This window comes from Prionailurus viverrinus, chromosome B1 (genome assembly GCF_022837055.1).
Source record: "Prionailurus viverrinus isolate Anna chromosome B1, UM_Priviv_1.0, whole genome shotgun sequence".
In the NCBI taxonomy this organism is placed as follows: Eukaryota; Metazoa; Chordata; class Mammalia; order Carnivora; family Felidae; genus Prionailurus; species Prionailurus viverrinus.
Genome location: NC_062564.1, coordinates 85929718 through 85949326, shown reverse-complemented (window position 1 = coordinate 85949326; position 19609 = coordinate 85929718). Strand labels below are relative to the sequence as shown.

Sequence of the window (19609 nt, the reverse complement as noted above, 5' to 3'; positions counted from 1 at the left end):
GTAGGTTCCACCTTCTCCTTAAAGCCAGAATTCTAATCTCAGGACTTAAATACCATTTAGCCAGAAAACCAAAGAGAATAAGAGAGAGAGAGAAGGCCAATCTTCCCTGAGAGACAAGAAGGGCTTCATATATCTGCCAGTTATATGCAAATGAATTAGTGGAAAAGAGGAGAGGCAATCATATGCACATGACATTTTAACGTACAAGGACCTTGCTTCCAATAAATGCAGTTCGATCAACTTTTCAGGTTCTAACCAAACAGGTTACCATTACTTTCTCTTAGAGAAAAACATGGACAGAAGTGGGCCATGGGCAGCGTGGAGACAAGGCGAGAGTTCCTCTGTACTCCCGACTCTCAGCATAGCAAATTTAAAAGGTAAAAAGATTATATATAATTGCACCACAGGATTATTTCACTTTAAATCATATAAAGGTCTTGTGTAATAATTGGAAGACCCTTGAAGTAGAAATTTGTTTCTATTTCTTAACTTGCCAAATTGGCTATGTACTTTGCCTTTCTGAATCTTTTTTACCTACAATAAGAAGTGTTCACTGAGATGATCTCTAAGTTCCCTTCGAGACCAAAGATTCTAGGGGCGCCTGGGTGGCTCAGTTGGTTAAGCCACCGACTTCGGCTCAGGTCATGATCTCGAGGGTCGTGAGTTCAAGCCCCGCGTCAGGCTCTGTGCTGATAGCTCAGAGCCTGGAGCCTGTTTCAGATTCTGTGTCTTCCTCTCTCTCTGCCCCTCCCCCGTTCATGCTCTGTCTCTCTCTGTCTCAAAAATAAATAAACGTTAAAAAAAAAACTCGTTTAAAAAAAAGATCAAAGATTCTATGATTTTATTATTATAGTAGATGGTCAAATTTCATTACCAAATTGATTGTTGGTTGCTTTTACAGAGCAGGGATGATGGCTCAACCTTCACGTCTAATTTTCTACAATTTAGTACTTTTTAAAAAATATGTTGATTTAAGTGCGGAAAAGTGTGTATTGCTGCTTCAATTTGTGTTAACAAGGGGATGCAGGGACTATACAAATATCACTTGCGTAAAACATTCCTGGAGGTATAAACAAAAAACTGGCTGCTTTTTTTTTTTTTTTAAATTTTTTTTTCCAACTTTTTAAAATTTATTTTTGGGACAGAGAGAGACAGAGCATGAACGGGGGAGGGGCAGAGAGAGAGGGAAACACAGAATCGGAAACAGGCTCCAGGCTCCGAGCCATCAGCCCAGAGCCTGACGCGGGGCTCGAACTCCCGGACCGCGAGATCGTGACCTGGCTGAAGTCGGACGCTTAACCGACTGCGCCACCCAGGCGCCCCAAAACTGGCTGCTTTTGAGAAAAGGGGTTGAGGGATTAGGAGTTGTGGGTAGGTCGGGGTAAGTCATTTCTTAATGGAAGTTGTCCGTTGAACTTATATTCTACTCTCCCCTTGTCCTTTCTCCTCCGGCCACACTGGCCTTCTTGCTATTCCTCAAATGTATGAAGTATGCTCCTGGCTCAGGGCCTTTGCACTTGCATTTCTAGTGCCTGGAATATTCCTCCTACAGAAACTCAGGTTTAGGACAAAGTTCAAATTCCTTTTCTCAACATACAGAGCTCTCCTTTTTTGCCATGCATTAGCCATGGGCAAGTCATTAAACGTAAATCCTGTTTCCTCTTCTATAAAGTAGGACTATTAATAATCTCTTCGCAAGATTAAGATTACACGTAGGTGAAAGCGCTTTTGTAACCGTGGTGCTCTGAAAGTTACCAAAAGTACGCTGTTTCCTCCGTGCTTGGAGTCTAGGGGTAGTACAGTTTCAATCAACGGAAATGACCTAGGTTTAAGGCGAGAAAAACCTCCAGAGCTGCACTTTGAGACCAACCTTTGGCGCCGGGTTAGCCTCCAGGTAGCCGTTGCCAGGGAAACCGTTGGGAGTCCGTAAAACAAGAGCACGCGCGCCGGCTACTCAGCGCTACCTCCTTTTAGCGTTAGCAATTGGTGGAGCTCGGGCCAATCGTAGTGGCCGGAGGGGCGGGGGCGGGCAGGGTCCCGGGAAAGGCGTTCTCGCGGCCTCGCTCCCCCACTTCCGGGTCGCGGTGCTTGCAGGGAGCGCTCCGCGGGTAGCGTCGTTTCCGTTGCCGGCTGTTTGCAGTTGGGGAAACCGAGGCAGCTCCAGCTTTCCCCCTAGTTCTTCCGCTCCTGTGAGGTGGCTGCTGTTTCTTTTCCTCTCGCCCCGTGCTGCTTCGGTGCGGCTGCGCTGAGGGCGCGCGGGCTAGTTGAGACCCTCGGTGTCCTAACGAAAACCGTGGGGCGTCCAGGCCGGCGGGGCTTTGTGCGAGCCGTACCTTCCCACTCGCGGCCAGCGCGCGACCTGGGCTCGGCCAGGCTCCGGAAGGGGGGGCTCCGCGCAGCCACTCCCCGAGGTCTGGGGAGCTCAGGCGCCTCGAAGCTTGTGTTCCCTGCGCTTGGCAGTTCTTGTTTCTTTTGTCCTATTGAGCGCGGACTAGATAGAGTCATTTTAGAGTAACAGTTCAGCCGATCTCTGATGATGGGCGCTGCTTCTGCACTGGCCTGCGGGGATTTCAAATTTGACAGCCCCCTCAGACCGTAGTCTAGAGATGATGTATCTAGGGAATGTTGAAGACAGGAAGGAGATAAGCGTTTTTATTTTAAAGTAACTCCTCACTTGTGTTCCCCCCACCCCCGCTTCATTTAGAAGCTCAAGATTTTTCTAATGGCATAAAGATTCATTTCTGTTGAGGGTGTAGTTTGTTACTTTTCTTAGTGTTTCTGCCCTTCTCCTGTTGAATGGAAAATCAACAATTATTAGCCAGGGTGCGATCTACTTTGTGTTCAACTTATATACTTCAATTTGTAAGCCATATGTAGTGGGGTTTTTTTTTGCTGGAATCTCCTTGACTGTGGGACAGATGTAACTGGAATTATACATAGGGGTTAAAAGAACTCTTCCTTTTACAAACGATTCTGATATAAGGCATATTTCATATAATTGTTGCTAAGCTGGGCCCCTTTTGTTCTTGAACTGTTGAGCCCCATTTTCAAAGATGAGAACATAGGGAACTGAGAACTTGAATCTAAGTAAGTAGTTTGATTTTTACAGTTAATTCCTAAAAAGTGATAAATTGGCCATTTGACCATCCGTCATTTAATTGATCTAAATGGTATTTATTACTTCTGTCTTTGTTTTCGTACATGCCTAAATAACTGCTACAAAGTAGACCCAGTGGAAAAGCATGATAGGTATAACTTGGGATTTGATGAGTTGGATAAACTGTAATTTTTTTTCCATTTTAAAATCTAATTCAAGGTCATTAAATCTGTCATATATTTCCTTCTCCAGGAAAAAAAATGTTTATTTCTTTGTGGGAGTTCTTCTATGGGCACTTTTTTCGATTTTGGATGAAATGGCTCTTACGGCAGATGACCGGAAAGTGTGAATTGCAGCGAATTTTTGATACCTATGTAGGTGCACAAAGGACACACAGGATAGGTAATGTTATTTGGAAAAGGGTGATTAACTCTGAGTGAATATTTTTTCTCAGTATTCATAGTGGCGGTTGCACTCATTGTGTATTCTGATCAAGAAACTTAGTTTTTAATCTTTGAAATCTAGCTTTGAATGATTTCTGCTCTAAAACTATATTATGATTTTATAGGAAAAGAAACATTATTATTTAATTCCACATCTGTGCAAAGAATGATCTTGGCTCGTGAAATTCATCAGTTATACCTTAGATTATAGTTGCAACCTATTTTCCAGAGAAAAATTTCTGTATTTCTATGCCCTTTGAAATTTTTACTTAACTGGTGGGGAAGACTGGGTGTCTGAATCTGGATCCACTTTTATATTCATCATCTTTCATCAGTCTTTTAGTGTCGTATGTAATTCATGAAAGAACAGTAACATGTATCTATCTAGTGATCCCTGGTAGAGATTATTGCACTCAAAGTCTGCACTGTCCAGTGTTGTAGCCAGCAGCCACGTGTGGTTATTGAGCACTTAAAATGTGATTAGTCTGAATTAAGATGTGCAGAAATATATAATATACACTGGGTTTCAAAGACTTTACATGAAAAAGGAATGTAGAAAAACCTCATTAATATATGTTGAAATGATAATGTTTTGGATATATTGGGTTAAAATATATAAAATTGTGTGTGTTTTATTCTAATGTGGCTACTAGAAAATTTTTAAAGTACACATGTGGCTCACATTTTGCCTTGCATTATATTTCTGTTGAACAGTGGTGCTCTGTTACCTTCTAAAATTCATCAGCTTTCAGTGCTTAATTGAAATTATTGCTTTAAATTAGAACACAGAGGAGTGAGAAATTTGGTTGAGGTCATCACTCTTTGACCAGAGTAAGGGAGATCAGGAATTGGTTACAGTTCATGTTCACTGTGTTAAAGGGAAAATCATGACTTAACCAAATCCTCCTTTGTGTTGAACAGCTAGCTTCAAGGAAGAAATTCACCTCTGTGAGATCTGGGGGGTGGGTGTTGGTATCCAAGGCAACTTGGGAAGAATGAGAGATGTAAGGAGGGAGTGAGTAAGCCTCAGGGCAGCTGGATGATTGAAGTTTAATTACTTCCCTAGTTTTTTCACAATTTTGTGGCTGACTTCAATTACTGCCTGCTCTTTTGATTTGCCCTTTTGGCTGCTCTAAGAAGAACAAAGTACTTCTTGATGAGAAATCTTAACAGTAGTGGTTTATGTTCTGTAGTATGGGGGAAGAACATGTTAAGGCATTAATTTGTAGCAAAACTATTTGTCTTGAATTTTTCAAATTGCTGAGAATAAAGAGACTGTTAGTACATGTACCAGAAAAAAAATGTTAAATAGTCTAGTAAAAATGTTCTGGTCATTCTTAAAATAAAAGACAAGAATGGAAAAGCTATTTTTTTATTTGTCTGTTAGAAGATAGTTAGCCAAATAATCTCTTATTTTTGCCCCTTCGTTGTTGTATGGTTCACTTGCTAGTTCCTCAAATCTAAATGCCTACTCCATAAGGCTAACAAATGAAAAAAAAAAAAATGTAGTAGAGAGCACTTTCCTTATATAGTATTTAGATGAGTTCCTGGGACCCAAGCTATTGTGAAGCAGCCATGAATGAATTGCAGTGGTTAGTAGACACTTGGCAGTTTGCATAGAAACAGATGACCCTGGGGAAATTAGGACAGTCCCACCTCTTTGGCTCTGGTGTGTTGTGTTGGGTTGAGAGTCTTGGAATCATATCTACTTATCTATAAGGATAATTTTTTAAAATTTTTCCTGTGTTATTCATGTGGAAATTACATCTTCTAAACTATTAACTTATTGCTGGCTTGATATTTATACTATTTTTTATACAGTAATTCACAAACAGCATTTAAGTGGTAACATTCTTTTTTTTTTTTTTTCTTTATTTCAGAAAATTCCTTGACCTACTCCAAGAATAAGGTAGGATTATCTCAAGCTGGTAATTTTAGAAAACTTTTTCTTTAAAATAATACCTCAGTTTTTGAATTAATTATTTTTTTATGTTCTACAAGTCTTTGCTGTAAAGAGTATTGCATGAAATTTCCCACTTTTTTAAAAGTAATGTCTCACAGTTGTGAGATGGAGCCCCCTGTGGGGCTCCTCGTTGACCTGGACCCTACTTAAGATTCTCTCTCTCCCTCTCCCTCTGCCCCTCCCTTGCTCTCCTACTCTCTCTTTCTTTCAAAAAGAGAGGTAATATTTTATTTTTGAAACATTTTCTTTATGTTAGTGTGCTACTTGTGCACAAAGAAGGTATTTGAATAATTTGTCTTTATCTGAGGTTTTGCTTGTTTATTTTGCCTCAAAACTTGATAGCCTTTGAAAAAGCAAGTTCTCAAGAGAAAAACCTCATAAACTGTGTTTTTGGGATAGATTCTTACGTGAGAGATAAAGCAAACGATTTTGGATAGTTATAAAAAACTGTATCATGTGTCTTTTGATCTAAAATAAGTCATACCTCATACTATTCATTAGTTAGCTTCTGCTGTGTAACAAACTTATAAAATCTCAGGGGCATATATAATAATACATTGTTTATTTCTTGCTCATGGTCTGTGGGCCAACTGGAGAGGCTCTTCAAATTGGTCTCAAGTTCAGATCTGTTACAATTGTGTCATTATGAAACCCAGGTTGAAAATGCAGTAGATACCTGGAGAATGTTCTTCTTGCAGTAGGTCATTATTTGTCCAACCACACAGACATGTCTGTCATGTCTATTAACATCTCATTTGCTAAAGTAAGTTACATAGCCAAACCCAAATCAAGGAGCAGAGAAATACACTATGCTCGGTATAAAGCCATGGTAAGCATGTGAGTATATAATTTAATTATAGGGGAGTGAAAAATTGGGACCAGTAATTCAATCTACTGCATGCTGTTCTCTTCTATAGTAGCTCACAGTTTTTTATATATATATATATATATATATATATACATATACGTATATATGTATGTATATGTATTACTCGGTGTGACAAAGGTAGAGTATGGGTCATTTAGATCATTGTTTGAAATCCCGTAGGAGGTCACAGCCAGCATTAACAACAAAAGGAATAGAATAGAATAGAATTAGAAAACATTGGTCATAATAAGGTTAAATACTGTTTTATGAAATTTTAATATTCATTATCTGTGTGTGCGCATCTGTTTATATTTTAGATATCCATGGGTATGTTTGTACTGGGTCATGATGTACAATGTGGATAAAAAAGAGTCAAAAACTGTCGACTTACTGTTGTCTAGTGATATTGATATGAGTTACTAATTCATGCCAGAGAGTAAATGGACATTGTTGAATATTGCAAGCATATCAGTTATGTTCGGGAAAGTGACCTATAAAATAAGTGTTTTACTGATTAGTTACCATCTTTTTCTATTAATGGTCAAGATAAGAAAAGCTCATGTACATGAATATATATTGGGGAACAAGAGTCTGGAGTCCTACTCTTTTATTCCAAATCCTAGAGAGATTAATATTCTTCATCTTTTTTAATGAGAATGTAAGGATCTAAAAAGTTAATAAGTTGTTGGTTCTAAAAATTTATTTTTACCTTATACACCCATATGGTTCCTTCCATTAGTTGAAACTTAGGATACAATTTCACAAAGTAACTATCAAAAATTGTGGAAGAACCTCAAGAGGAATTCTGAAACTAGCTGCTCAGTGTCACCATGTGTAACTATTGTTACTATAACTGTAACAACAGTTTTGGTCACAGATTTTACTAATGGGATTTTATGTGTGGTAAAATTATGCCAAATTTATATGGGACCATACATAAGATTTTACTTTTTAAGAACTCTAGTGCCTTGGCCGAATCTTTGACCAAAGATTTGAGCAGTACCATATATTCAACATTCCACCAGGGTCTTTGCAATATACAAAAGAAATAAAAACCAGTGTTGAATATACTTATGAATAGGCAGTTTGTGAAAGTATAGATAAATAGAGGCTGAAGTGTTTGGGAACTTTAAGGTAGGGGTAATGAGTTAAAGAGCAGTACAAATGTTTATTATTTTTTTATCTGATATACTGACTCTGAAAAGTCCTTTTGAAAAATAAACATTTGTATTGTTACAGTTTTATTATTAAAAAGTATAGATTGCTAATAGTGTTATGTAGGGCATACTAAAAAAAAGGATGGGTGGTGAACAAATGTAGTTACTGAATTATATATCACAGAAGCTTTGTTTTCTTGAAGTTTGAAATCTAAAATAAACTTGTCAATAAACAAATGGAGGAAGCCTCATCAATTTAAACATACCATTTCTGGTATGTATTGCATCTCACATATTTCCAATTACTTTGTAGAGTAAAATCAAATTGTGATTTTGTGATATTTCTACTAACCTGATCTACTTTTTTATGTACATGAGAAAAGTCTGGGTTCAAATCCTGATTTTATCACTTGCTAGTTGTTTGACTTTTGTGTAAGTTACTTATTTTCTCATTGTAAAAGGAGGTGTGAATGCCCAAGTGATTGTTTTAGGTTAGGAGATATTAATATGAAAGCAGTCTAAGAGAATGCCTAGTACACGATAAGTATCCAACAAATAGTAATTATTGGTAATATTAATGGGATTAAACCAATGTACACTACAAGATTTTGAGAACTTTAAAATATTCATGAAAGCTTCTTAGGTATTTAAATTCTCAACATTACTGATGATTGCTGTGGATAAAAGTGATTTTAATCTAAGGCCAGTTTCCTAAAGCAGTGATAGAATGGTCCTGTTGGGTTGTGAACTATTTCATAGTGGAAATTCTTTTCTTGACTGTTAAAAATTGAGTCTCATTTGCTGGTATTTTAGGCTAAGGACTACTTATTAATTATATATTAAGATTTATTAAACTTTGGGATTTATAAATGAAAATGGAAACTTTATTAGAATTTGAGGAGTCTAATTCACTATTCTGCTAAGAAGCATGGCTGCTGTGGAATGTATGGTAATGTTACAAAACTTCACTGTACTAATGCATTTACAAGTATTTGAAATATTTGAAATTTAGGAAAAGAACACTTTGTCAGTCTAATAGTGTTTTTAACTGGCTGCGTTTGTTTCAATTGCAGCTGCTGTCTTAGCTTTTAAATAATAATAATAACATTCTAGCTGTGGAATAATAAATTAGTTTTATGGCATCAGGTTAGTCGCCTGTGGGTCATTGTTATAGTGATGTGTATTTGCATATTTTTTGGTCTCTAATTTTGCAAAAGCTAGACTTTAAGTACCCAACCTTTAAGTATATAACTACATAGGCATGGTGTTTCAAAAACGAAATGTTAACACTGTGTATACAAACACAAATGTATGTATAATCTCCCCAAATTTGCTTGCATAGTGAAACTTACTGTTGATATTTGCTGCCTATGAATATGTGTTAATCATGTAATTTGTAATCTATCAAGGCAGGTATAATAAAAAAGACTATATTACTTTAATGTTCATTTAATGTTTTATAATAAAATCATATGTATAAGCATATATATCTTTTCTTACAAAATACATAAGTGATTCATATTTGTTGTTCTTATACTGTCACCTGCTTTTTCTTTAGTAAAAAGTAAATGATATTGGGAAAATAGTCTTTGGGTGCTTACATGGTTTGAGGTTAAAAAAGAAAATTTTAGAATTGCTGACCTCAGAAATTCTCTGAGTACTATATATTCCAGTATGGAATATACCTTCAAAATGGTGGGGTACATAAGAACTAGAAAACATTGTAATGTTTTATATTTATCCTCCATCCAGGCTGCTATTTTGTTTTTGATGGGGAAGCAGACCTACCAAAAAGGTAGAGAATAAGCCAGGGATTGACAGATGGATAAAAAAGTAAGACCCAATTAACTGAATATTGTTTCAAGAAATATACTCTAAACATAAAGACACAAATAGAAAACAAAAGGATACACCATGCAAACAATAAGCATAAAAAAGCTGTTGTGTCTTTGTTTCAGAAAATATAAACTTGGAATATTACCAGTGACTAAATACTTTTTTATTGATAAAACGGTTAATTTATCAAGAAATACAACATATTAAGTGTATGCACTTATTAAAAAAGCTGCCAAATACTTGAAGAAAAATTGACTCAAAGGGAGAAGTAGATGAATCAACAATTGTAGCTGGAAATACCTCTCAATACTTGATGGTACAAAAAGACAAAAAAAAATCAGAAGGGATATTTACCATTTGAACAATACTTTTAACCATCTTGATCTAAATGACATTTATAGTCAACAAATGCAAATGCAAAATGCACATTCTCAAGTACACATGGAATATTTATATAGACACATCAATATGTGAGTCTTTAAGTCTCAATAAGTTTCAAAGGTTTGAACTTATACAGAGTATGTTTTCTGTCTCCCATAGTACTAACTTAGAAGTAAGAAAAGTATGACATCTAGAAAATTCCCAAATATCTGGAAGATAACCCATGAATTAGAAAAGAACTCACAAGGGAAATTAAAAAAAAAGAAACAAAACTGAACTCAGTGATAATGAAAACAACATATCAAAATGTAGAGTGCACCTAAACAGCTTTTAAAGGCCTTAAATCAATGATCTATGCTTATGCCTTAAACCAGAAGAGAGCAAATTAAACCCAAAGTAAAGAAAAGAAAGGATATAATTAAAAGATAAAAAATTAATAAAATGGTAAACAGACAAAAGTAGGAAATAACAAACTCAAAAACTGATTCTTTGAAAAGATTTGATTCTTAGTAATATTAATAATCCTCTAGGAACATTGATCAAGAAAGAGAGGAAACCCAAATTACCAATATCAGGAATGATAGAGGAGACATCAAACTACAGTCATTAAAAGTATAAGGGGATGCTATGAATTTATCCCAATAAATTCTGTAGCTTAGATGAAAGGGACAAAGTCCTTGAAAAACACAATTTATCAAAACTAACACAAAAAGAAATTTAAAAATATAAATAGCCATATACTTAACAAATGGAATTTATAATCTAAAAGTATTGCACTAAAAACTGTCCTTCACTAGTGAACTCTTATTAAACATTTAAGAAGAAATAATACCACTATTACATAAACTCCTAGAAAATCAAGTAGGAAGAAACATATTTTGTGAAGCCAGTATGACCCTGATACTAAAACCAGACAAGGACAGTATACTAAATAAAAATTACAAATCAATATCCTTCATGAATACAGATGTAGAAATTCTTCATTAGCAAATTCATCCTGGTAATGCATAAAAAGGATATTACATCATGATTGAGTTTTCAAAATCCATGAATATAATTCACCACATTAACAAAATAAATGAGAAAAATAAGATCATTTCAATAGATACTAAACTATTTTGACAGAACTCAATACCCATTTTTGATTAGAAAGCTAAACTAACTAGGAATAGGAGATTCTTCATCCTAATAAAGGCCATCTGTGAAAAACATGCAACTAACATGATACATAGTACTGGAATATTGAATGCTCCCACATCAAATGGGGAAAAAGCCCAGGATAGTTACTCTCTGATTTTATTCAGTATTGTGGAGGAGGTCCTAGGTAGTCCAGTAAGGAAAATAAATCTAAAACATGATTAAAGAGAAAGAAAGAAAACTGTCATTATTAACAGGTGGAAGAGTTTGTGAGTGCAGAGAACCCTAAGAAATCTACAAAAACTAGCTTTATTAATAAATGAATTTAGCAATGTCTCAGGACACTGTGTTTCTATAAGTTAGCAGCAAACTTTTGGAAAACAAAACAATACCACTTACAATAGCATTTAGAAACAAAGTACTCAATGATAAATTTAATGAAAACTATGCAAGACTGCACTAAAACTTGTTTTCCTAAGAAACGTTAAAAGCACAAAGACTACTCTAATCATCAATTGGAAAACTCAATATTGTTAAGATGTTAATTCCCAAATTGACCTGTGGATTCAGTGCAATTCCAGTCAAAATCCCAACAGGCTATTTTTGAAGAAAGTGACAACTCATTCTAAAGTTTATACAGCAATGTAAAGTTCCTAGTACACCCCAAGTAATCTAAAAAAACAAAGTTAGAGGACTTAAGCTACCTGAATGGAAAACTTTCTAGGCAAATAGATCAATATAACAGATGAGAAACCAGAAATAGACCACATGTAATTTTTTCTTAGAGGGAAAGAGCATGTGTATGTGCACATGCATAGGAGCAGGGTGAGGACAGAGGGAGAGGGAGAGGCAGAGAGAATCCCAAGCAGGCTCCATGCCCAGTGTGGAACCTGTCACCAGGCTCTGTCTCCCAATGGTGAGATCATGACCTCAGCCCAAATCAAGAGTTGGATGCTTAACCAGCAAACACCCAAGTGCCCCATAGACCACATGTCATTTTTAACAAGGATTCCAGAGCAATTCAGTGAGAACAGGAAAGTGCAACAAATAGTGCTAGAACAATTGGATATCCAAATTGAGGAAAGTCAGGACTCAACTCCTATTTCCCCTACATGTGAAAATTAATTTGATACGTGCTTTACACCTGTGTTTAAAATTTTAAAGCTTCTCAAAATATTGGAGAATATCTACCACCATGGGTTAAGCAAAGATTTCTGTTAGAGAAGATAGAGTGCTACCATTTAAGAAAAAGTTGAAAAATTAGGCTTTATCAAAATAAAAACTGTCTTTTTTATCAAAGATGTCTTTTAAAAATGAATTGGCAAAAAAAAAAATGGGTAGGCAAGCAGCATACTGAGAAGATATTTGGTTAGCACATATATTTGGTTAGAGACTTGTATCTAGTAAAGTACTTTGAGATCTCTAATAAAAAGACAACACAGTTTTAAAAAGGGGAAAAGCCTTGAATAGTCACAAAGGAAAGAGATGCATATGTGTGTATACACACATATACATGTATATAAATATATATATATATATACACACACACACACACACATACGTACATATACATGACATGGAACATATATTCATATATATGTACGTATAAAAGTATATATAAATAAAAATGGCCAAAAATCACTTCTAAAAGTTCTCTACGTTATTAGCAGGGAAATGCAAATTAAAAGCACAATAAGGGGACGCTACATGCACACTAGGATAGGATGATGAAATTTCCTAAATGAAATGGGCTGACAGCACCAAATGTTGGTGAGCACCTATGGGAGTATAAAATGCTACCATTACTATGGAAAATGGTTTTGGCAGTTTCTTCAAAGTTAAACATATCCTGTGTCTTAGTAATTCCACTCTTAGGTGTGTAAGAGAAATGAAAACCTGTATTTACAAAAAGATAATAAAGGATCTTTATGGCGACTTTATTGATAATCATCTAAAACTGGAAACCATGCAAATACCCATCACAAGAATGAATAAGCAAGTTAAGATCTATTCCTAAAATAGAATATTACTTGACAGTTAAAAGAAACAAATTACTGTTAAAAGCAAGAATGTGAATGAATCCTAGGAACATTGAAAGAAGCCAGACACAAAAAGAGTACCTACTTTCTGATTTGATTTATGTGTACACTACAAAGTTATGATGATAGAAATCAGGGTAGTGGTTGCTTCTTAAAAGAACAGTTGATTGAGAAAGGGGCACGAGGGAACTTTCTGGGGTTATGGAAATGTTCTACATCTTGATAGGGATGTGTAATACTTGGTTATGTGCATTTGTCAAAATCAAATTGAGTAACATCTGTTCTTTCACTGGATCTGTAATATACCTCAATTTTTTTTTAAAAAGTCAGTCTGCAGGAAAAAGTATTTGCTAAGAGACTAGACATTGTTTCTAATATGAACTCTAAGTTTATGTAGGGCTTTAGCAAGTTCAGTCACTCATTCATTCATAATGTAAGAGTAAATAAGAGAGACAAAGCCCGTTGGCAAATATATAAAATAAAAGTAAACAAATATGGTGTAGTCAGTGCTCTGTCACTGAGGTATGAGCATAAAGGAAGTAGCTAACTCCAGGGCCAAGGAAGGCTTCACAAAAGGTGGTGATATTTGATTAGGTTTGTCATGTTTTAGGAGGCAAAAGGCTTCTATCCATGGTAAAGGTAGCCCTTTCATTAGTCCTGAGTTTTAAGCTTAAGTTTTAAGTTTTAAGATATTTCCTGTAGGCATATTACCTCAGCATTTGACCAACTAGACCTTGTTGACCATATGTGTATCTTTACTGTCAGTCTTTGATCATTTTCCTTCTCATTTTTTAATTTACTTTGGGGAGTCTTCTTTTTCTTCCCTTTTCTTGCTTTTAAATAATAGTATGCATTGCTGTACTTATCTTTTACTGAGACAGTCGCCTTCCCACAGGTTTTTATCTGTTAAATATCTCCATTTACCAATTACTTGTCACTTATCTTTTACATGCAGGATATGAAAAGATGAACTAGATACAATCTCTGTCCTCAAAGAATTTTCTACTTAATATATAAAAATAACTATAATATAGGAAGTAGAATATATCATAGAAAGGTTATAGATAAATTATTATGGGGATTCAAAGAGAGGAGAGGTTAATTCCACTTGAATAGAATCAGTGAAGGCTTCTTTGACCTGGTATGTGAGCTAACTTAAAAATGGGAAGTATTGATATGTTATTGATTGGGAAAGGGCATTCCAGAAGAAAGGCCCAACATATGCAGAGGTGTAACTCCAGGTATGATGAGAATATTTTGCCTGGAGTTATAAGGGATACCAGAGAGGATTTTGATGGTAGTTTACAGAGGGATAAGAGTTAAAGAAACTTTTTAAGGGTAAGAAAGACCTGAACTTGTTTGATTGTTGAAAGAAGGATCCAGTAGACATTTATAGGACATATTATGTAAGAAATCTGCTTTATATGCATAGAAAAAAGACTAAGGATATCTGTTACCATGGGCTATGTCTGAGGGGTCAGTAATTGCAAGAATATTTGAGTTCTTTCTGCTCTTCTGTATTCAAGTTTTCTAACTTTTTTTTTTTAATATTTATTTATTTTTGAGAGAGAGATAGAGGACGAGTAGGGGAGGAGCAGAGAGAGGGAGACAGAATCCGAAGCAGGCTCCAGACTCTTAGCTGTCAGCACAGAGCCCACTGTGGGGCTCGAACTCACAAGCTGTGAGATCATGACCTGAGCCGAAGTCAGAAGCTTAACCGACTGATCCACCCAGATGCCCCAAGTTTTTTTTAACTTCTGCATTAAAATTTTTGTACACATGTTTTTGTTATGTAATTTAAAAAACTTATATATCTGCTTCATGCACCCACTGTGGTGGTAGCTCATTTGCTAAGAACTTACCAGTTGAGAACCTATTGATTCCAGTTGAAGAACCTTTATCTGATACATCATGCTGCTTCTCTTTTATATTTGTTTGTATGTGTGTATGTATGATTTTAGCTGTAGTGAAGCAAGTTTGGTTTATTTTGCATTTTAATATATGCATTGTAAAGACTAAATGCCCCCAAAACTTACTGTTGTGTTTCAACTGTAAGGGATTTTCCTCATTCAGCTTTCTTTCACATAAACAGGTTTTGCAGAAAGCAACACTTGTTGTTCAGAGTGAAGTAGACAAATGTGTAGAAGATATAATGAAGGAAAAGAATATTAATCCTGAGAAGGATGCCAGGTATGCTGTCTTTACAGTATTCTCTTTTATTATACACTTGTATGGTGAGGTGTGGAGATCACATGCACAGTTATAAAATATTGGAGCTGAAGGATTTGTAGAGATCATCCATTTCAACCATTTCACTTCACTAGATGAGGAATTGAGGAGATGCTTTCTAAATAGACATACGAACCACAAGCTATGGAAGACATTATTGTGATAAGAAGATGTGATTTTTAAAAATAATAATTTTATCGTTTTCAGTTTTAAAATCTGCATGAAGGCATGCTTACTGCAGATATCCGGTTATAAACAGCTCTATTTGGATGTAGAGAGTGTGAGGAAAAGGCCATATGATTCTGATAACCTCCAACATGAAAAGCTGCTTCTCAAGGTAAAATTTTGTTTTCAGTATTTGGAGTTATTGGACACTGGAAAAATAAATTGGGCTTGAGCTAGTAAGGTCTGTGTGCAAATTCTAGAGGCTTACACAGTCATCCAATTTCTTTGCCCCTTTTGTTGGCAAAAGATTTTGAGTTAACTATTTTTATAATATTCTGATAAGCCTCTTTAAAATATATTCACATAAATTTTAATGTTTTTAATTCTGAAATAAAAGATAAATTTATTAAGAGAGATATCTTTTTAACTGATAAGTATGAGTCCATAAGCTTCAGATGTTCCCTCTACTTTTTGTATAAATTGCTCATTTAAGTTAGGCATTTTTTTTTTAGCTTACTTTCAAATTGTGAACATGGATGTCCCATTTCATATTATTATGTCAAATATTTTAGGATTTATGGAATGTGAATTGCCAAATAATGCCACCACAGATTTAAAAATTAATAAAGTAATAAAATTTACTTTGAATTTTCCTATTTCTTATTTCTAAAGTATAAATACGTGAGGCTGGTGAGAGGCCAAAATTAGAGATTAGTATACCCGGAATAGGCTTTCCAGATCATCTGGTCTAGCATCTTCATTTTAGGTTTAGGGATGAGGATTCTAAGGCCCAAAGAAGATAAAGTAATTTGCTTTAGGGCCAATTTTATTTTTAATGGTTAAAGTCAAAGAAAATAGCACATTGTACTTGGAGTTAGGAGTTTGTTATACATAAAAATGCTGTAGAAAGAGGCATTAGTAGTATCTAAGTAACAGTAAGAGACAAGTTAAAAAAAAAAAACCCTGTTTTTCAAAAAGAGTATAAATACATACTTCACTTAATTTTAAAATTAAAAATAAAACTTGATTTTGTCAAATGAGAATGATGAAAATACGTATCTCAAAGGGCTGTTAGTGTAGAATGAATTTGTATATTTAAAGTTATAGAAAAAAAATCAAAAAAACACAAAGTTTTAGAATTGTGCTGGGCACTCACTGTGGCTTGCCCTCTGTTTATATCCTCATTGTTAATCATTATTCCCTTAACTTCTGACCCTTTTTACATAATACCTTCCCTTTAGAAGGGGTAAGATGTAAATCCAAGCATTTTAGTCAAGGGAATTTTTATCTTAGTGATTCATCATGAAACCCAGTTTTAAAGGTAAAAAGCCAGTTGCTGGCAGTGAACCACCCAGCCATTGCACAGACTCAGCAGTCTCTGTGGGTAAAGTAGGTATGTGTTTCTGTAAGTGTAGTTTAAGGCCCACCTTCACTAGAGTTAACCAGTGTCTTAATATTTAGAATTGAAGGTTCTACTTTTGCCCTATGAAATCAGAATCACCAGAGATGGAACCCAGCAGTTTGATATTTGTGCATTTTATTTTGCTTTATTTTATTTTTAATTTTTTTAAGTTTATTCATTTTGAGAGGGACAGAGAGAGTAAGTGGGGGAGGGGCAGAGAGAGAGGGAGAGAGAGAATCCTAAGCAGACTCTGCACTGTCAGCACACAGCCTGATGTGGGGCTCAAACTCAAGAAATGGGAGACCATGACCTGAGCCGAAACCAAGAGTTGGACACTTAACCCACTGAGCCACCCATCATCAAACCCCTTGCCAAACTCATGGAGAGATGCCAATATGTTAGTAAAAAGAGAAGAGACCAGGTAAAATCTAATGTAATGCCTGGATTCACTTCGGGGCCAGAGTCTTGACCCTGTCTTAAAGTCACAAGTCTTCACATTTTATTTTAGGTGACAGGATACTCCTTTCATTAGGAGTCCTTTACTCAACAATGCCTGAAATGGTAGTGAAATGGAAAAAAATGCAGGTATTTCTGTTCTGCAAATATTCACAAACTTTTTAATAATTTTTATAAGTCTGTTTTCTTTGATGACTTTTGTGGTATTGAATTTAGAAAAGGATTAAATTTTTTCAACTTTATTTTGCTTTGGTTAGTTTGTTGCTAATATTTGATTTCTGTTCTTAAATCCTCAGTCTTAAGGAACATATTTACTTGAAACCAAGCCATATTATATTTTTCTTTTAAAATTATGAAAATTTATAAAATAATGATCATATGGATTGAAATACTAGCAGTCTTACTTCTTCATGATTCCCTCCCTGTCTCCCTTCTGATTAGGGACTAATCACTCACCATTAGAGTGGAGCCTACTTAAGTGTTTAGTGTTTGAGGCAAGGACCAAGTACCTAACAGTGTTTTTCTTAAGGAGGCAGTTTACCAATGCTGGCATATATGTATCACTTAGTAAATAAAGATACTTCACTGTTTTAGATATCTGTATACTTGACACTTTTTCAAAGTCTACTGTTCTTTATATCAGTCTTTTAAGTTAGGGTAAGTACGCTGCATTTTTTAGGATAATTGTAATGTTCTCTTAAGTATAGTTTTTGTTGAACCTATAATTTGTCTACAAAGGCTATTTAACATTGAAAGCATTTGACTTAACTCATATTAGCTATGAGAAGAAAAATGTCTTGGTAAATTAAGAACATCACTATTATTTGTAATATGGAAGCATGTTTGTACAGCTTTGGAATCTTCTAATGCCCACGAAAAAGTTGAAGGCTAGAATCTCCAAGCAGTGGGCTGACATTGGTTTCCAGGGTGATGATCCCAAAACAGACTTCAGAGGCATGGGCATACTTGGATTAATCAATCTCGTGTAAGTGAAAATAAACTTTTTTTTCTTCTCTAAGTGAAATTACATGGAACCTCCAATATTATTTAACTCTAATAATTGATCTAGTTGTTTCACACTTTCTCTGAATTTGAATAGCTACACTGCTAGAAGTATTTACTGATGTGCTGGCAACAATATGAAAACATGGGAAAGATTTTCTGTGTGTATGATTTCTTTGCTTACTAATATCTTTCTTCTTCCCTTCTCTCCCTGGCCTCCTTTCTGATACCTCTTAAGTAATTATATACACTCTTTTCTTACCCTTTTTATCTTCTTGCCTCTTCTCTCTTGATTCTCTAATTCCATTTTGGGAAATACAACTCGATAAGATACAAATAAAGTGTCTTCACACTTATTGTTCACCATCTGTAACAAGTGATCCAAAGCCCTGACTAGATCCAAAGCCCTGACTTTTCAGAGCCTATATCAACTCTCTCTTTTTGTTTTTTTCTCCTTTAATACTTACACTTGGGCACATACATGAAATTCCAAAATATGTGATTAAAGTCAGAATTGATGGCAAAACTGTTCTAGAAAATAAACTGAAAGATTAATATGGATGTGGATATGCAAATTAAAAGATTCTAGTGTTCGGGTCTCTCCTCGAATTGTGATTTATAGACTATCAAGTGCCTAGAATGGGAAATGTAACCAGTAGCAAAGTTTGGATGGTTGTCACTGTGAAAAAATTATTCCTAAAACTGTGCTCGATTGTTAATATTGAGAAAAAATGACTAGATTTGTATGGATAAAGCTATTTTTGGGGAAAACAGACACAGGAGGGTTTTGATATCTCCAGTTTTTTTTCCAGTTATAAAAGTATTTAATTTTCTGTAATATCTAAATTTTATAAGTATAAAGATTCCCTGTAAGTACAACTGCCAAAGATGTAACATAATATAAAAATAATAATTACAAAAAGTGAGATTGCCAGTTTTCTACTTCAATAAACAAACTTCCAGTTGGAATTGAAGTAGAATAAATGCAGTTTGTTTCCACTTGGAAGAATTATAAAATATTTTAAAATTCATTGTTTTTCAGAACACATGGATTCTTTGTTCTTAACCTTTAAAAACCATCTTTTTTCTTGGTACTTGTAAATTACACAGATACTTGAACCTCAGTTAGCTGAACACTATTCTGATGTTTCTTTTCTTTTTATGAGTAACATTGCTTCTTGCTCTTTTCCTAAGAAATCAAGATTTTTCAGCATTTGCCAGGGGGGCGCTTAATTTAACTTAACATTGAAATAAGTTGGTAGGATTTGATTCAAGACTGTAGTAAGGGATTCCAATAGACCTTTAAATGACTTACAGACACTTTTATGTGGAGCTAATATTACTAATTTGAAAAATGACCAAGACGCACATATGTTAATAGTTATTTGATTGCCAATGATGTACTAGAGATGGTTGAAAACAGAAAAAATCAGA

At 35.0% G+C, this 19609-nt stretch overlaps 1 protein-coding gene across 5 annotated transcripts in view; it reads left to right on the top strand.

Moving 5' to 3' along the window:
• The first annotated feature begins 2056 nt into the window (after window positions 1-2056).
• ELMOD2 (ELMO domain containing 2) overlaps window positions 2057-19609 on the top strand; it is a 31373-nt gene continuing 13820 nt past the window's right edge. Inside the window, exons 1-7 of one of the 5 annotated variants that reach the window (XM_047856770.1) lie at window positions 2221-3087; window positions 3225-3249; window positions 3350-3499; window positions 5421-5449; window positions 15014-15111; window positions 15358-15487; window positions 18025-18158. In XM_047856770.1, coding sequence (XP_047712726.1) covers window positions 3243-3249; window positions 3350-3499; window positions 5421-5449; window positions 15014-15111; window positions 15358-15487; window positions 18025-18158 — 548 coding nt within the window. In that variant the 5' untranslated portion in view covers window positions 2221-3087; window positions 3225-3242. Of the gene's footprint in view, window positions 2195-2220; window positions 3088-3224; window positions 3250-3349; window positions 3500-5420; window positions 5450-9280; window positions 9362-15013; window positions 15112-15357; window positions 15488-18024; window positions 18159-19609 lie in introns of those variants that run through there. The other 4 variants (XM_047856773.1, XM_047856771.1, XM_047856772.1 and 1 more) reach the window with 4 other exon arrangements.